At 34.7% G+C, this 18,977-nt stretch overlaps 2 protein-coding genes across 2 annotated transcripts; one reads left to right on the top strand and one right to left on the bottom strand.

The window, feature by feature from the left end:
- Positions 1-8,509: 8,509 nt before the first annotated feature.
- Positions 8,510-13,444, bottom strand: LOC123881657 (BTB/POZ domain-containing protein At3g50780). Its single transcript, XM_045930377.1, has 3 exons — positions 13,069-13,444; positions 11,788-12,745; positions 8,510-9,777 (listed from the first exon to the last, which is right to left on the bottom strand). Exons 2-3 carry the CDS (start codon positions 12,448-12,450, stop codon positions 8,806-8,808), a joined length of 1,635 nt encoding a protein of 544 aa, XP_045786333.1. The 5' UTR covers positions 12,451-12,745; positions 13,069-13,444; the 3' UTR covers positions 8,510-8,805.
- Positions 13,445-15,820: 2,376 nt separating this feature from the next.
- LOC123881658 (putative glycerol-3-phosphate transporter 5) lies at positions 15,821-17,771 on the top strand. Its single transcript, XM_045930378.1, has 2 exons — positions 15,821-17,122; positions 17,235-17,771. Exons 1-2 carry the CDS (start codon positions 16,144-16,146, stop codon positions 17,741-17,743), a joined length of 1,488 nt encoding a protein of 495 aa, XP_045786334.1. The 5' UTR covers positions 15,821-16,143; the 3' UTR covers positions 17,744-17,771.
- The last annotated feature ends 1,206 nt before the right edge of the window (positions 17,772-18,977 follow it).

Below are 18,977 nucleotides of genomic sequence, written 5' to 3'. Positions count from 1 at the left end.
GCCACGCCATGGAACCAAAGCAGTTGCTCGAATGAAAGGGCAACAACAGGGACGCAGTGCAAGTTCTGGACGCGGCAAGGGCATGGGTGTACGAGCAAACGCTGCCCAAGCAATTACTGGAAAAACAGTTGAGGCTACAACAGAGGTAGACAAGGGAGGATTGGCCGGATTGAGCACAGAACAATGGCAAATTCTTGTGAATATGCTGGATAGTCAGAAGGGAAATTCTAATGAAAGAATGACAGGTAAAGAAGCTTGGATTATTGATACAGGGGCTTCAAATCACATGACAGGAAATTTAAGATCGCTTCAGGAATTGAAGGATGTACAAGGATGTCTTGTAGGAATGCCTGATGGACAGAAAGTTGTTGCAACAAAGGAGGGAACAACAACTCTTGATGGAGGGCTGAAATTAAGCAATGTGTTATATGTGCCTAAATTGAATTGTAGCTTGATATCTGTGACACAATTAATAGATGAGACAAACTGCATAGTGCAATTTACTAATTCTTTGTGTGTGATGCAGGACCGCACTTCGAGGATGCTGATTGGATTGGGTGAACGAATAGATGGGCTCTATTACTTCAGAAGGATACGACATGAGAAAGCTTTTAAAGTTGATAGTGAACAGTCACTTGATCTTTGGCATAGGCGAATGGGGCATCCTTCTTTGAAGATTACTGAATTAGTTTCAAATATTAGTTGTAGAAATAATGACTATGAAAATAAGGCATGTGATGTTTGCCAAAGGGCTAAGCAAACTAGATATAGCTTTCCTTTAAGTAATCATAAAGCAGCTAGTGCATTTGAGTTAGTTCATTGTGACATGTGGGGGCCTTATAAGACCCCATCTTCTTGTGGTGCTTATTATTTTTTAACTATAGTGGATGATTATTCTCGAGCAATTTGGATTTTCTTGTTGTTAGATAAAAAGGAAGCACCTCATGCTTTGTTGAATTTTATTGCATTAGTAGAAAAACAATATGAAAGGCATGTTAAAATGATTCGAAGTGATAATGGAACTGAATTTACATGTTTGCGAACACAATTCAATGAACGTGGAATTATGTTTCAAACATCGTGCACCGGAACTCCTCAACAAAATGGACGAGTTGAAAGGAAACATAGACACATACTTAATGTGGCTCGAGCATTGAGATTTCAAGGTAATCTTCCCATTTCTTTTTGGGGTGAATGTATTTTAACGGCTGGATATTTGATAAATAGAACGCCGACACCATTGTTAAATGGAAAATGTCCTTATGAGGTGTTGAATGGGAAGCCACCTACCTATGAACATCTTAGAGTCTTTGGATCTCTTTGTTATGCACATAATCAAAGAAGAAATGGTGACAAATTTGCTAGCAGAAGTAGAAAGTGTGTGTTTGTAGGCTACCCGCATGGAAAGAAAGGATGGAAACTATTTGACTTGGATACCAACTCTTATTTTGTATCAAGAGATGTTGATTTTTTTGAAGATGAATTTCCCTTTGGACAAGAACCTGTAATCTCAAGTAGTGAGTTAATGACACACATCCAAGATGGAGAGGTTGTTGTTGATGATGAAAATGTTGACAAAGAGGAAATTATAAATGCTGAGTTGCCAATAGAAGAGAGTCATGATGACGTAAGGTGGGGCAATAACTTAGAAACTGAACAGGCTGAAACTAATGAAGAAAATGAGGAGCAGCTTGGTCGAGGCAAGCGTGTTAAAATTCCTTCTATAAGGCTGCGAGATCATGTGACCAATACAGTGCAAACATCAAAGAGCCCATCTACTAGTTCTTCCACATCACAGCATCAATCGAAGGTAAGGTATCCTATTGCTCATTACACTGACTGTGAAAAATTCTCACTGCAGCATCGCAAGTTTCTTGCAGCCGTGACAGCCGACAGAGAGCCTGTGTCATTTGCAGAAGCAATAAAAGACAGCAGATGGCGATCAGCAATGCAACAAGAAATACAAGCTCTTGAAGATAATAACACATGGAAAGTGTGCACCTTGCCAACGAATAAAAAGGCGTTGGGATGCAAATGGGTATATAAAATCAAGTATCATTCCGATGGAACCGTTGAACGATTTAAAGCTCGGCTGGTTATACTTGGAAATCATCAAGTTGAAGGCATCGACTACACTGAAACCTTTGCACCAGTGGCAAAAATGGTCACCGTGCGAATTGTTCTAGCAGTCGCTGCAGCGAAAAGATGGGAGCTCCACCAAATGGACGTACACAATGCGTTCCTTCATGGTGATTTACAAGAAGAGGTCTTCATGAAATTCCCCCCCGGCTTTCACTCCTCTCAGCCAGGTATGGTTTGTAAGCTTCAAAAATCATTGTATGGGTTGAAGCAAGCCCCACGTTGTTGGTTTGCAAAGTTGTCTTCAGCTCTCGAAGATTATGGATTTGTGCGGTCCTACGCAGACTATTCTTTGTTTACATTACAAGATAAAGACATTCAGCTGGTAGTACTAGTGTACGTTGATGATTTAATTATATGTGGGAATGATCGTGACTCGATACAATGTTTCAAAGATTATTTGAGAAGATGCTTTCATATGAAAGATTTGGGAAAGTTAAAATATTTCTTAGGGGTGGAAGTTGCAAGATCCCCTGAAGGTGTGTTTCTTTGTCAGAGAAAATATGCTATAGATATTATTAGTGAAGTTGGTTTACTTGGTGCAAAACCTGCAAGTACTCCACTGGAACAAAATCATCATCTTAGCCTTTCCAGTAGCGAGCTTCTTGTTGATCCTGATCGCTATCGTAGGTTGGTTGGTCGTCTCATTTATCTATGTTTTACACGACCTGAGTTATCATATTGTGTCCATGTGCTCTCACAGTTCATGCAGCAACCGCGAACAGAGCATTGGGATGCTGCTTTGCGAGTCGTTAGATACCTCAAAGGAAATCCCGGACAAGGAGTCCTCTTGGACAGTAATTGTGATCTGCAACTGTATGGATGGTGCGACTCTGACTGGGCCACTTGTCCCCTTACTCGTAGGTCTCTTACCGGATGGATAGTTTTCTTGGGCAACTCCCCCATCTCTTGGAAAACCAAAAAACAACATACAGTAGCACGTTCATCTGCTGAAGCTGAGTATCGTTCGATGGCTAGTACCACATGTGAACTGAAGTGGATCAAGGGTGTTCTTTCCAGCCTTGGGATCAGTCATTCAATGCCCATACAACTCTATTGCGACAGTCAAGCTGCGCTGCACATTGCAAAGAATCCCGTCTTTCATGAGCGTACTAAGCATATCGACGTGGATTGTCACTTCATCCGCGATGAAATTGTGCGTCGCAATCTGCAACCGTCTTATGTTCCTACTCATGCACAACTTGCAGATACATTTACTAAAGCTTTGGGTCGCGTTCAGTTTCATGCCTTGCTTAGCAAGTTGGGCATTTGGAGTCCTCATGCACCAACTTGAGGGGGGGTAATAAGGAAATAAAATATATTTCATTAAGTGTATTGTTAACTGTCATATTCTGTATTGTATATTGATTAGGTATATTAATTAGGTGATTTGTTATACCTTTGACCAAGCTATTGTAGGCATAGTTTAAGGAGATAAACTAGGCAATTGTTTAGCAATTCTGATATGAAACAGAAGCTGTACCGTGTATATATTGAGCATTCTGCTACATGAAATAAACACAGAATTCTTCTATAATTTATTATTTTCAGCTTAGATTCCTTTTGAAACTATTGCACACATTTGTACTAATAGGGTAAGACTATAGTAAGCAACAATTTTTTTCACATATCAAAAAATCAAAATATATAGTATGAGAAAGAGACTGCTTTAGGCCAGGGGAGAGGACCCCAAATATTTAAATTTCTGCATGCGTGAAAAAATAACCGCGAATTGATTTTCCCTAACATATTTTGTTCCTATCCCACCAAATTAATGTCACAAAATAAAACTTTTTAAAGGTATCTTTTGCAATTCCAATGAGATAGTACTATACTATACTCAATTTGATTTTAAATTTTTCACATAGAGTAATAAAAAGCAATTGTAATTTTTCTGCTAGCTACATGTGTGATGTTGACTTGAAATAAATGAAAGAGACTGAAGGAATGTCCCTTACTTTTTTGTTTTTACTTTTGAATTTGTGTTAGAGACAGATTCGGTTTCTAGTAGGACACATGAAATTAAATCAAGTGTCACACTAAAAACAATTTAATTTACAATATATTATGTGATTTATTTTATAAAAAAAAATAAATTATTATTACGTGATTGAAAATTGAAATGACGTACCATAAAATTACTGCAACAGTTACAATAGGACAATGATAATGTTGTAGTTGTACTATGCCTCACTTTTTTCAGATCCAAACGAAAGCCAAAAAAAAATAAGAGCATCTTTAATTTGGCAGAAATATTTCTGCTTTTTTACTTGTACCGGGAGATTGTAGATGCCATCAAATGTACGGTCACTATCATATTAATGGATCATATGAAATTTTGGTTTGAAATTGCATGCCATGTTGTACAATGGTGCGTATTTTGTTTTGCGGTAACAAATTTTTTTTTTTACTGTATTAATTTTATAAAATTGATTTTGGTTTTTTAGAATTTGGAGTTGTTCTTACTAAACTCTATAAAATCGGTTGCTCGTAAGGTAAAGATTGTCTCTACTCTATTAATACATATCTATGCTATCTCATATCCGGTGTGAAACTTCTTAACACACCCTCTTACGCACAATGCTATTGAGATTAGGGCGCAAATATAAATAGTGAATAATCCGATCAGAAACTTGATAATAGATGGCCTAGCGGATCGTGGAAGAGACTTGATACCATTTCAGAATTTGGATTTGGATCTAACTCAACCCGACAAAACTGGCTTGTAAGGTGATGATTGTCTCTACTTTATAAACACATCTTCATACTATCTCACATCGGATACGAGACTTCTTAACATATATTATAGACTAAATACATCAATTATTGAGTTATATCTAAAAACTGTCTCTTATAAAAAAGATCGAAGGGAGTAGTTGTTTACGAGGTTATTCATATGATTATGGATAATTCACTTTATTATGAAGTTTGAATTGTTTGGATAGTGTTTAATTAATAGCTGCCGGCAAAATCTGGGTTGTTGTACGAAGTTTTTCCATTTAGCTATGGGAGATGAGAAAAGAGTGAAGGAGACAAAATATTTGATTTTATAAGATTCGCTACTTAAGTAGCAAACTATTTTTTCTCTGTTATTGCTACTTTATACACTCGTTACTTAATCTACAAGAGAGTAAGAATGGAAGTTTGGAGGGCGCTTGAGGAGCTCATAAGGTGCAAAAAGAAATACTTTTATCAAATTAGACTATGGGCAGCCAAGTGATCAAGGTCCAAGGCCCAAAGCTTTATTCATCCACTTTATCAAAACAAAGTAATTTTTTAAAAATTGTATTTGTCCAAAATTTTGGACTAAAATATAAACACAATTTTTTACAGTTAGTCTTGTTTCTCTAACTTCTTGAAAGAACCAATTCTAAATTCCTAAATTCTAATACATTTTTATTCTTATAGTGGATTACAATTAATTTTATCATTTAGCATGAATATGATATTGAGATTTATCATGGAGTTAAAAGTTTTGGTTAGAAGAATTGAGATTGAACACTTTATAAGTGAGATGATTAATAAACTTAATGCTTTAAGATTTTAGGTAAAAATGTGATGTCAAATTCACTTGTGTGGTTAATTAATACTCGATGTGCCCATCTAATCTAGTGATGATCCCCTTCGTGGCCCAACACATGACAATTGTTTTTTCTAACTTCTTATCTCAATCTCATTCCATCTTGTTTATTTTCTTTCTATTATTAGTTTATTTCATTTTCTTAGATTTTATTTCATTTTCTATCTTACATTTACGGTAAGGTCAAACATCATTGTAGTTGAATCCTATAGGATCCACATCATGTCCTCATCATAGAAAATTTTTAGAAGGATTTTGTCACCTTTCGACCTTCTCGCATATCCTATTAGTTTTCTATTTTATCCTTTTATTAGTTAAGTAACATACGTGTAAAGAAGAGTGTTGCTTTCAATTTTTTATTTTTATAACATCCGCTATTTAAGTAGGAGACAAAAATCATTTTAGTAATTTTATAAGACGTATAAGAAAATTGGTACGATGCCAAAAGAAATTCTCAATTTCTAGATCCACCAAGATACACAGTCAACTAAACAGATGGGCCAGTCTCAAACAAATAAAAGCCCAAGCGCCTATTTAGCCCATTTGTATCACCCACCAACACTTCATGACCAAATTAAAATTCGAGGAACAGTTTATCTGCTAATGCTAAGTGGTCCACTGTGGACATGTGATCTACCGAATACGAATTTTAAAAAATTTACTGTTAGATTGAAAGTTTATATCATATAGATCATCCATAGAAAAATTTAGAAAAATAGAAAATCGTTTGATATGTTATTGAGACCCATCAAGATTAACGGTTTATTACCGTTAATCTTGATAGGTCTCAATAACATATCAAACGATTTTCAATTTTTCTAAATTTTTCTATGGATGACCTATATAATATAAACTTTCAATCCGGCAGTGAATTTTGTAAAATTCGTATTCCATGTTATTTAGTTTATCATGTTATAATTCATCAAAAAGATCAGATGTCATAAAATATTTGATAAAATTGTGTAGTTAATTAAAATTTGATATATAACTTTTATTTTTATTGGGTACAGGTACAAAATATATGATTGATATAATGTAGAATAAATATAATCCTCGTGAGTTTAACTCAATTAGTACTCGCTCTGTCCCAAAACTTTAGTCTTTTTGGCATTTTGCACGGAGATTAAGAAATGATAAGTAAAGTCATTTTTACCCTTACTTTATTAAGAAAGAGAAAATATATTTAATTAATGTTTTAACTTTTGTAAGGGTACAAATGGTAAAGTATCACTAAATGTACATTGGTTTCTTAAAAGGACTAAAGTTTTGGGAAAAAATTAAAAAACTAAAAAGACTAAAGATTTGTGACGGAGGGAGTATAATAATAGAAACTAGTATAACCGACCCGTGCAATGCACGGGTTAATATTCAATGAAAAATATGAATTATTAAAAGTTTATATTTAATTGTACAAAATTAGATTAGTGTATATGATTAAGTTTAAAGTCAATTAGTTAAAATATTAGTTTTTTAAGTTTAATTATGGTTTTTTATTGTTATTTTTGTAAGTATTTTTTATTTTATTTTTTTAGTGATGCCAACTTAGTTTGGACTATCTAGTTGCTCCTTAATGTCAGGATCCTTTTGATTAGGCTAAAATTAAAAAATTTCAACTTTTGAAGGTGATCTCCCGCTCCCCGTGTCAAACAATATGTATTTTCTCTCCCGTTGCCGTAGAAATTACAAAAAAAAAAAAAAACAGGACTCTGTATTCATATATGAGTATAATTGGTCCACGTAAATTACAAAAAAAAAATTAGGCATCTGTATTTTTATGTATGTAGCCTCTTCTAAAAAGAGAGCAATACAAAACTCTTATTTTTCTCTTCATTTTGTTATTACTTCTCATTTGATTTTTAAAATTTAGATTTGGATCTTGCTAACATGTGTTTCATGTGTCCTAAGAACACATGTTAAAAAACTTAAAGGCTAAAATGCACTTTTGGTCCCCTATGTTTCGGAAACTTGCAATTTTGGCCCCCTATGTTTCAAAATAGCAATTCTAGCCCCCTATATTTACTCCCTTTTGCAAAAGGTCGATTTTGACCAAGTCAATGCTGATGTGGCAAGTCACTTAGGTGACTCAGCTGCCACATCACCTTTTTTTTGGCATGTTATTATTTTAAAAAAAATAATGAGAAAATCTTCTTTGTATCAAAAAAACAAAAAAAACTTAATGCTATATATTATATCCAAAAATAGGAAACACAGTACAAAATATATGATTGATATAATGTAGAATAAATATAATCCTCGTGAGTTTAACTCAATTAGTACTCGCTCTGTCCCAAAACTTTAGTCTTTTTGGCATTTTGCACGGAGATTAAGAAATGATAAGTAAAGTCATTTTTACCCTTACTTTATTAAGAAAGAGAAAATATATTTAATTAATGTTTTAACTTTTGTAAGGGTACAAATGGTAAAGTATCACTAAATGTACATTGGTTTCTTAAAAGGACTAAAGTTTTGGGAAAAAATTAAAAAACTAAAAAGACTAAAGATTTGTGACGGAGGGAGTATAATAATAGAAATTCAACCCAAATATTTTCATTATTCACTTTAAAGTGGAATTTTAGTAAAAAAAAATTCTTGTGGAGACTTTAGTAAGTACTATTTAAGGCCATATATGATCTCTTTTCATGAGATTTATTTTTAGTGGAGATCGAATCATGAAAAAGAAAATTGTGTTTTCTTGATTTTCACTTAAAATTTGAATGAATTTCTATCTTAAACCCTTTAACCAAAAAAATTAAGAATCAGATTAACATGCAAACTATCTTTACATTCAGATTAGTTAAACACTAAGAATTCCATTCCACTCCTTTGAAAGAGTAATACAAAAAACCAAAAAAAGAAATTCATCAATTCAGTAGTGATGTTTCCACATAGAAAACCACAATCAACTCATAAAATCACAAATAAGACGTTTCAATACTAAACTTTTTTGTCAGCTGCTGTAGGTTAACACATTTTCTGCTGTCAACTTAATCTCTACAATCCCTTAAACTCAGTTATATAAAATGCAATTCCACTACCATAATACCATCAAAAGTATATTCATGAGTTTCGTTCGATCATATACTTCTTTATTCATCTTTCTTTGACACCGTTGAACTATCTGACACGGCATTACCTTGATTTTCGACATACGGCCTAATGAAAGTTCTACGCCACCACACCTCAAAAGCTCTTTGAAGATTAGGACAGCTATCGCCTGTTTTCAAGAAACTTCCAACCCAAGAAAGCAAAATACTTTGTTGATCTTCCAAAGGTAAGGTGAGAATTGTCCTTCCGATTCCTTCCTCTACAAGTTTCCTATCAAATGACCTGCATCCATGCTGTAACCAATTGTAGTCGTTCATTAGCGGCTGCAACCATGTCTGTAACAACAATTGTCGTGTTTCCTTTGATGGTAACAACTCCCCTCTACCGATGCAGACAAATAGTCTTCCGGAAATGCAGCTAACGTGATAACGAGACACAATCGGCAGATTTGCATGTAAGACGGCTAATTCCTGCTGGTTTGCCCATAATAGCGCAAACTCATCAGCTCCTTGTTTGTCAACCAAAATATCGAGCAACCATGAAAGGTTATCGGCTTCTAGAGCTATATGCTTTACTACGAGATCTCTTTCATTACTTGGTTTCTCTGCAAAGGTTGGTTCTGCGGCCTGCTTGAAGAGAGATAATAATGAATCTAAGCAGCTTCTGCATGATCTATATATCATGTCATTACAGGTGTCAGTGGAACGGGCGTAACTCGGAAGACTGTTGTTCTCTCTGAGGAGCTTTAGAACTATGGATTTCATCTCTCGGCGACCTTTTTCCTCATTGCTTTTTAGAACAAGTTCGATAATGTGGGAAAGTGTGTCTTTCGGGACATTGGAAACATCAGAAGAAACTCGTTTCAATACAGGGTTGATTCCGATTCCTTCCCCTTGGAGTTGTAGTACAGTTGAGACCACTTTTTCTTCTTCTTCATCTCCAACCCATGGGACAGCCTCCAAATACTCTAAGCATGATTGGACACACGAGCTGAAGCCAAGGAATTCTGCAACCTGAGAGATTCCGTATGAAGTTAAAAATCTATCAACGCATTTACTCGTAGATTCTGTATTTCATTATGTAGTGACAGATTAAACATAATTACATCAAAGATGTACATGAAGAAATGGGGATTAAACATTAACATATTCCATTCAGTGGGATCGCCTTAACTTAGACGATATCTTTGTTCATTCCGAACTTAATGCTTAAAGTTTTTGGAAACAGATCTAGTAGCATTTTTAAGAAATTCTGAAAAAGACCAAAACATTGTTTTTCGTTGTTTCAAAAAGTACATTTTCACTAGCTTGTCTTCCATCTCTTCTCCGTCACAATTGTTCAATAGACGAGTCTTTTATCTTCATGTAAGAAAAAGCAATTTAAAATAAACATCAATAATAGAAAATGTTTTAACAAAACGAGCCTAGCTTTCTTTCCACTAAGATATGTGCTTTTGTTACATCCATCCTTTCTTTGGGCAAGTACTTCTTTGATTTTGCTAAAAAGAATGTATTTAACAATGAACACCAATAAATTTGTCAGTACCTCAGTAGTTTACAGATTTTTTTTGGGAAAATAAAAACTCATGCGACAACATGATTATATTTATGGGCATGTTTGGATTGGTTTGTTTGAGCTTAACTACTGACATAAACACTTGTGAGACTATTTGGGAGAACTTATGACATGTTCATACGTTGTTTTCAGCTTATTTCCATAGGTTCTCCAAGATAGCTTATGAATGCAACTCATAGCTTATACAAAAATAATTTGACTTTATTTCTTCTTGTCTAATAGAAATAGCTTATTCATAATAGCTTATATGATAAGCACTTATTATATAAGCTTCAAATTAAGTTGTTTATCCAAACGAAACCTATATCATGATAGTCACTACAGTATTAATACATGGAACACTTAACTCTTCAATGCAACTGTTGATCTCTATGTGTCATCAGTAATAAGTAAATAACATAGAAGTATGTAATACAAGTCAGTTTTGAAGACTACACAAGTGTTTTTTGTCTTAATTCTCCGGTTCTCGGGAGAAGGGGGCCCTAGTAATTTGGGGTTTGGTTGGGAGATGAGTAAGTCTAGCCAAGCATTGCTTCAGTCAAGATTCAAACTTAGGTTCTCTCAAACGAGTTGTCCTTAACTAGAGTATTCAAGTATTTTACTAATTAACCATAGCTTAAAAATAAATTATCCCATTCCAAGTGAATATTCAACAAAAGCTTTATTGTATCATCATATATATACTCCCTCCGTACCACAATATATGTCACTTTGGAAAAAAAAATTGTACCACAATATATGTCGCTTTATATTACCAATGAAGCATTTAATGCTATTTTTCCTATTATACCCTTAACTATTTATTACTCTCTCTTCTTTCAATTCTTCAATTTATTTTTTTGATACCATAAATGAAGGACAATTTTGTAAATCAACTCATAATCTCTCTTTTCCATACAACATTAATTATCTTTCTTAATATGTGTAAAAGTGCCAAAGCGACATATATTGTGGTACGGAGGGAGTAATTGATATTCACATCACAAATTAACTTCATATGCAACTCTTTATAGAAACACTTCCACCCTTAAGACTAGAGTGGAGAAGAGATCATGTGGCCAAAATAATCAAGGCCTCCCAAAAAATATGCATCAAAAAATTGCCTTAAAAGTAATTATTCTTGAAACAACTATAATGCACATTTACTCATTCCGCCGCATAAGCTTCCATTTCATAATCATAATGTTTTTACTGCACTCGATTACAGTGAAAATATAAAAAATAGTACAAAATATTCATATTTCCTAAATTCAAACTTATATATGTTCCATAACAAATGAATATGCAGTTGCTAGTGGCATTGGGTAAGTAAATGCGACGAAAACTAAATCATACAAGCTGAAGAGCATGTATTAAACCATATATCAAAGGAAACAACGATAAGGGAGCATGAATTAATTAACTCAACAAAAAGAAGCGTTAAAATAAATTAGAGTATAGAAAATTACCTTAAGAATCCGAAGAATGCGAGAAACATTCTGTTTCATGAGCCGCTGTTTCATCTCCTTGCAATACATCAAACCAACAGCTTCAACATATATCTCAACATCCTCACAATCTCCGATTTGTAGAGAAGACAAATCTGATTGTTCCGAAAACTTTTCTGAAAAGAAACTACTCTTCTCTATCAGAACATCCCGATGCACACTCAATTTAACAGAAAAACCCTGCTTCCCTAATAAAACCACCTTCATATCACAAGTTCCCGGTTCACCGAACTCAATAGCTACCTTTCTCGGCATGGTTTCGATTTTAGGTCTAGAAGATACCCTCTCACCAGCCAAAGATGTCCCAGCTGAAGCCCTTTCCAAACCAATACTACATTGTTGATCATCAGAAACAACCAATCTAGACGATGCAGATACAGATGCAGAACCTCTTCTCTCAGTCACTTGCACTGGAACCGGCTTTTTCTGAACACTATTTTTCGGTTGCGGTTGTGGTGGTGACGAAGACGGTTTAGTTTTATTCAAAGGATTTTGAGGCTTATGACTTTTCTGAAACACAACAGGTGAAGGACAACACCAAAACCCTTCAGGAGTAACAGCTATTGGAACATTCTTAATCTTGGTTTGTCCTTGATCTACCCTATTAAGCCTAATATCCCCCATGTTTATGAAAATCGAAAAGAAACGATTTTTAACCAACTTAGAACAAGATACTAAGATTGCATCAGTGAGAAAATGATGCTGTTGAAAAACCAGAAATAACCAAACAAGTTTCAATTTCCTATGTAACAAACATTAATTGAACTAACTATAAAGTCAAGTCAAAAGGGTAAGAGAGAATATTTAGCCAAATGTTGTTCCTTTATTTCCGAAAGAAGAATTCTTCCCTTGAATAAAGTGATTTTCCTTCATAAAAATCAACACTTGTATAATCTCTGAAGCTGAATCTGCTTAATCACTGTAATATTTCATAAAAACATTAGCAACATTAATTTTTTATTTTATTTTCTCAAAAGGGTCAATCAAAAAAGAATCAAATCTCATTCAAAATAGCAGAAAAATAAGCAGAAATTAATTAAACACAACCCAACTTTAATTAAAGCATTTATTTTCAAAAGCATAACCAGAGTTATGAAACTAAACTACTAGTACCCTTTATTTAACTATAGATCAGAAGCATAGAAAAACTAAATATAGGAAATAACAGAACAAAAAAACACAGAAAAAATTGTTCTTTTTATAGAAACTAGTAACCACAAAACAAAAAGATTGAAACTTTACCAATGAATGGTGTGGTTTGAGCCATTGAACAAACTGAATAATTGTTCTGAAACCCTTTCAGTGATGAAAATGATTGAAGAAAAGCATGAAAACAATGAGTGAATTGTTGTTTGTTTAATTTGAAAAGTAGTGAAAAGAAAAACACCACGAGACCCGAAAAAGTAAAAAGGGAATGGATTATGATAGCTCATGAACTGTGTTTTCTACTTTAACAGTTCCATGCTTTTGATTTTTGATGATTATTTTTTCCATTTGTTGTACCTTTTGTGGGTCTATGAAAATTTTCTAGTATTGAATTGGACCACAGAATTATTTCACTACTACATCATTTGTCTTCTGTTTTTTGATTTTTTCTTTTTTCAAAGGTTTTTCTTTTGTTTTGGGAACAAAAACAAAATAAAAAATATATAATGTCCTTTTTATTTTTTATTTCTTGTTTTTGTGTTTTTTTTTTTTTGTCTAGTTAGAAATTCACCCTCAATATATAAGTGAGAATTCAAATTTTGCTAACGAATATTTCTCATCAACCGAGTTATGTTCACGAATATTACTCTCGTGGCTGTTAATATTTTATGTAGAGTAGGCACAAATTTTTTTTGAACATATATGACACAACACAGCACACATAATAATAGTGGTGGGTAATTGACAGTGAGCATGCCTTCAAATTTATTCCATTGATTGAATTTTATATTTATTTATTTATTTATTTTGTATTAATGTTTATGAGATTCTTTGTGTCTCAGTTGCTTTAGGAGACAGTCGTTGGATTTTCTAGGCTGGGAGTTATGATCATGAGTAAAGATGAAGTATGCTATAATGTGCAATGACTAATAACACCCTCTTGTGAAGGGAAGTGAATTGCAAGCTGTTACCGTGTTCAGTAGTTAATTGTTATTGACTGTTCTATAACTCCTTAGAAAAAAAAACACAAAAGACTGTTCTTTAAAAAATACAATAAACTCTTAGAGATTAAAATTGAGAGACAGAAATAGGGAATAGAGAAAAATACGAAAATTGATGAATGAATTTGAACAAATTTTAGTCTAAATTTATTCATTGGTTTTCGTGTTTTTCTCTCTTCCATATTTCTCTCTCTCAATCTAAACACACCCTTAGAGATTAAAATTGTAAAATTAGTCAAGTAATACTGTGTAAATTAGAACTGTCTGATATTTTTTTATGGTTACTATCATTTACTCCGTTCTTTCCAAATTATCTAAACGCAAATGAGCTAAATAAGCTGCAGAAAGGAGTGTCGCGCTCTGAAACCACCTGATGAGTGAGTAAACTGAATAAAATGGTCTGCAAGATGTTGAGGAGGCACTGAAGACACGCCAATTCACTATCTAACTGACGACCAAAGAGAATCAAAGATGCTACAAGAAATGAATAAGTTTTGAGCCGATTCTAAGCCCCCCCGCATCCAGCCACATAGAACTAAACATTTGGAGAGATAATTCATCGACTTGCCAAATTAACTCTAGTCAGCAACCTGTCTCGCAACAATCTCCAAGCAAGAATAGACACCTTCAATGGGACCTGTTTGTGCCAAATATGATCTCCAGCGATGTCTACAGGCATAAGCGAATGATAAGTTAGGATCTGATTATAAGCCCACCGGACTGAATACCGTCTGGAAGGATCAGGCTGCCATTGCCACAAATCTGGAGATTGAACCTGCAAAATCAAGTTTTGAAGTAGAGCTTGACACTCCTCCAACATCTCCTCCTTCCACGCCCACAAATGTCTTCGCTAAACCCACGGAGCCCCTCCACCCCCCTCCTAACGAAAACAAATCGGCCATCGTACTCAACTTATGAACCGCCAAATCAAAAAGACGCAGAAAACTTACGAAAACGTCTCAAACTCCCATCTAACCAAGTATTTGTCCAGAAAAACGTCTCCAACCCATCCCTCACTATCTCCCTTCACCAGGATGACTGACTCCTCTCCCCGCTCTCAAACACCTTATCTCCATCCCATAACGAGTTGTCAGAACCCTGAACCACAAATCCCCTCTATCCACCAACACCCTCCAACACCATTTACCTAAGAGTGTAATATTGAACTCCCTCAATTGCATAACCCCCAACCCGTCATACTCCTTATGTAAGTCTTGGATTTCTCACTACCATCCCAAAAATTTATTCAAAAAGAATCAATAGAAGAGATAGTACCTGATGAAGCTTTGAAAAAGGAAAATGCATAGACAGACAAAGAGGTCCGTACAGACTTTAGGAGAATCGGGCTACCACCCAAGGAAAGGAAGCGACTCTTCCACCCTGACAATCTATTGCGAATACGAGTCAACATCGGTTTCCAAAAATCCAGACATCTCTGATCACCATCAATTCAGTACGAGTGAAATCTTTATTATATATTATTTTAATCAAATTAATGTCAATTAAATTATTATTTTAATCATAAACATACATGGTTGAAAATGAAAACATAGTACTCCCTCCGGTCCTTATTATAAGGAACAATTTGGAAAAAACACACATACCAAGAAACCTTATCTTTCTTAATAAAAATTCTAAAATTTTACAATCTATTCCAAAACTAACCTTGGTGTATTAATTTATCCTTAGAGAATATATCACTCTAATTAATGCATAACTTTGGAATGGATACAATTTAATAAGGGTAAAAATGGAATTGTAAAAATAAATTTAATGATTGTTTCTTATAAAAAGGACCAATTTTTTTTTCCAAATTGTTCCTTATAAAAAGGACCGGAGGGAGTAATATCTTAATTTTTTAACGACCAATCTGATTTTCATTTTCCCGTCAAACAGATCGCAGCCCGACCTGGACACATTCCGATTTTCCACGCAAACGTGTTTTGTTTTTTTTTACTTGCAATCCTCTCTTTTGCTCTCACGGGTTTCCATCATCCTTATCTGTAAGTCCTTTTAATCTTCAATTTTGGATCCATCTTTCACATTCTTCATATCATAGATTCTAATATTATACTAAGAATTTTGGATCCATCTTTTCATCTTTGTACAACTGTGCTAGATTAGATTAGATTCAATGTTCATATTGGAAAATCTCTTTAGATGAGTAAGAATGCAGCAATCAAATTCCAAGAGTTTAAGGAACTTAGCTCCAGCTCTGAATCTGTTTCCAAACTTGAAACCCCCTCACAAAACCCTACTTTTCCACCAAATATGTGTTCTTGTTATCACATTTCTTGCATATGCTTCTTTCCATGCCTCTAGGAAGCCTCCAAGTATTGTCAAGAGTGTTCTAGGACCCACTGTTCCAACCAATTTAACTCAACTTCAACTTTTGAATAATTCTGGTTGGCCCCCTTTTAATGGAACTCGTGGTACTCACCGCCTTGGCGAGGTTGATCTTGCATTCCTTACTTCCTACTCCATTGGAATGTATTTGGCAGGTCATGTTGGAGATAGGATTGATTTGAGGTTGTTCCTTGTGTTTGGGATGATGGGTAGTGGTATTCTTACCATACTTTTTGGGTTAGGGTATTGGTTAGAGGTTCATGTGTTAGGGTTTTTCGTCGGTGTTCAGATTGTTTGTGGAGTTTTTCAGTCAATTGGGTGGCCTTGTGTTGTTGCAGTTGTGGGGAATTGGCTTGGGGAATCAAAGAGGGGTTTGATAATGGGGATATGGAATTCGCATACCTCGGTAGGGAATATCATTGGTTCAGTTGTTGCTTCCGGAGCTTTGGAATTTGGATGGGGTTGGTCTTTTGTTGTGCCTGGAGTTTTGATCATTTTAGTTGGAGTTTTGGTGTTTTTGTTTCTTGTTGTGAGTCCGGAGGATATAGGATTTGCGCGGTCTGGAATGGACATTGAAATGAGTGTTGAAACAAACAGTGCAGAGGATCTGCAGAAAGTTGAATCAGAGGAAGCAAAACTTATTGATCCTGAAAATAATTCAATTTTAGATTCTTCATCTGCTATTGGATTTTTAGAGGCATGGAAGATACCTGGAGTCGCTCCGTTTGCTTTTTGTCTCTTTTTCTCAAAATTTGTTGCTTACACTTTCCTGTATTGGTTACCCTTCTACATAAGGCATACAGGTAATTATTCTTTGATGCAACTATATGATATGAGATAGAGTTATTACCTTTACATTATTTTTCATGAATCATGATGTTCTTTCCTGAATTCGTTATTTGGCGATGGTTGCAGCGGTTGCTGGTGTAAATCTATCTCACAAAACGGCTGGATTACTTTCAACGATATTTGACATTGGAGGAGTCCTAGGAGGAATCACAGCCGGTTTCATTTCTGATATGATTGAAGCTCGCGCTGTTACTTCAATTCTGTTCTTGTTTCTATCGATTCCAGCTCTTCTTTTGTATCGTGCTTTTGGGAGCATCTCTATGTTTACAAACATCACATTGATGTTTCTTTCGGGATTTTTGGTGAATGGTCCATACTCACTAATCACAACTGCTGTGGCTGCCGATCTTGGTACGCATAGTGGTGGGAATTCTCGGGCATTGGCTACAGTTACAGCAATCATTGATGGTACTGGTTCTGTTGGAGCTGCCCTTGGACCACTTTTAGCTGGTTATGTTTCAACTAGGGGTTGGAATAGTGTATTTTTTATGCTTGTTTTATCTATTTTCTTTGCTGGTTTATTCTTGATTCGAGTTGCAAGAACTGAGTTACGAGAGAAGCTTTCAGGAAAGTGATTTTAGTCTAGTCCCTTTATTGACGTTACACACATATTTTGCACAGAATATAACTTATTAGCTATTGATGAAGAAATTTTGGGAATGCTTCATTAATGTTTGTAACTTTGTATCATGCTGTCATTCTTTATTCCCTGATTATAAAACTATATGAATGTATATGGTGAGATAGTTCAATACCACACTGTTCAAGGCAAGCCGTAGTTTTGTTCCTTACGACTTCTCTTGTCCATAGAATTTTATCACAATAGAGCACTTGATAATTGGTTTCTGGATACATTTTTTTGCCAGAACAAGTAAGAATATGTTGGAAAATATGCATGAGTAGAAGAGTGAAACAAGTTGCTTATTTGATTTTTATGCTCTTCATTCAACCCTCCAAATAATAGAAGAATGAAACCATTTTCAGCTGCATGCTACCTTTTTCCTTCTTTGTGATCCTAAAAAATAATATGAAGTTATAGTTCCAATCCAAATTGTAATTTTTTTGTTGTCATAAAAAGTGAATATACTCTGCACCTAACTGCAAACACTATATATACATGAATATATGTTGCATATATATATATATATATATATATATATATATATATATATATATATATATATGGGGGCTGCTAACTTAGACCCAGTTGGGTCTAAGTTAGCAAGGTGCACCTTTTCAGTTGGACCAAAATACCCATTCTTTTTAATTAATTAACCAAATTACCATCAATGGACGCGGATCCAGTGTCGCGCGCGTACCGCAGTACCATGGTTACAGGCCGTTGATTTCCATCAGACAGCCAAGATCTGATCTCATCAAGACTGTCTGATCAATCAGACAACCCAGATCATCCGAATCCATCAGATTCCAGCGTGTGCACCACACTGGATTACAGCCTGGAGAGAGAAGAATCTACTTTTTAAAAGCAGGACACGTGTCGCTGTCTGATTGGCTGGGCGTGATTTTTTTTCATTTAATACTTTGAACTCAATTATTTCGTTGTAAATTAATTTTTTATTTATTTTTTTTATACCAAAATTCATAATTTTTTTTTCTCTACAAATAGAGACTTGGTTCGTTTGATTTGGACACAGAAAAAAAAACCCAATTTTTCACTACCTTAATCTCATTTTTCACTACCTTACATCAACTCACTGAAACCATTCTACCAGCAAAATGGTTTCATGGTTTCAGATTACAACTCTCTGAAACCATTGTACCAGATAAATGGTTTCAGAAGCAAACACA

Source organism: Trifolium pratense, linkage group LG4 (genome assembly GCF_020283565.1).
Source record: "Trifolium pratense cultivar HEN17-A07 linkage group LG4, ARS_RC_1.1, whole genome shotgun sequence".
NCBI classification, from domain to species: Eukaryota; Viridiplantae; Streptophyta; class Magnoliopsida; order Fabales; family Fabaceae; genus Trifolium; species Trifolium pratense.
The sequence above is the reverse complement of the archived record's forward strand: the minus strand, read 5'-3'. Positions and strand labels throughout refer to the sequence as shown.

What these genes read in the sequence shown, in the direction of transcription:
- LOC123881657 (XM_045930377.1), bottom strand. Translation starts at nt 12,450, where the DNA reads ATGGGGGATATTAGGCTTAATAGGGTAGATCAAGGACAAACCAAGATT. An exon ending in GCATTCTTCGGATTCTTAAG is followed by an intron (nt 9,778 to 11,787) that starts GTAATTTTCTAT and finishes GGAATCTCTCAG; the next exon opens with GTTGCAGAATTCCTTGGCTT.
- LOC123881658 (XM_045930378.1), top strand. Translation starts at nt 16,144, where the DNA reads ATGCAGCAATCAAATTCCAAGAGTTTAAGGAACTTAGCTCCAGCTCTG. An exon ending in CTTCTACATAAGGCATACAG is followed by an intron (nt 17,123 to 17,234) that starts GTAATTATTCTT and finishes CGATGGTTGCAG; the next exon opens with CGGTTGCTGGTGTAAATCTA.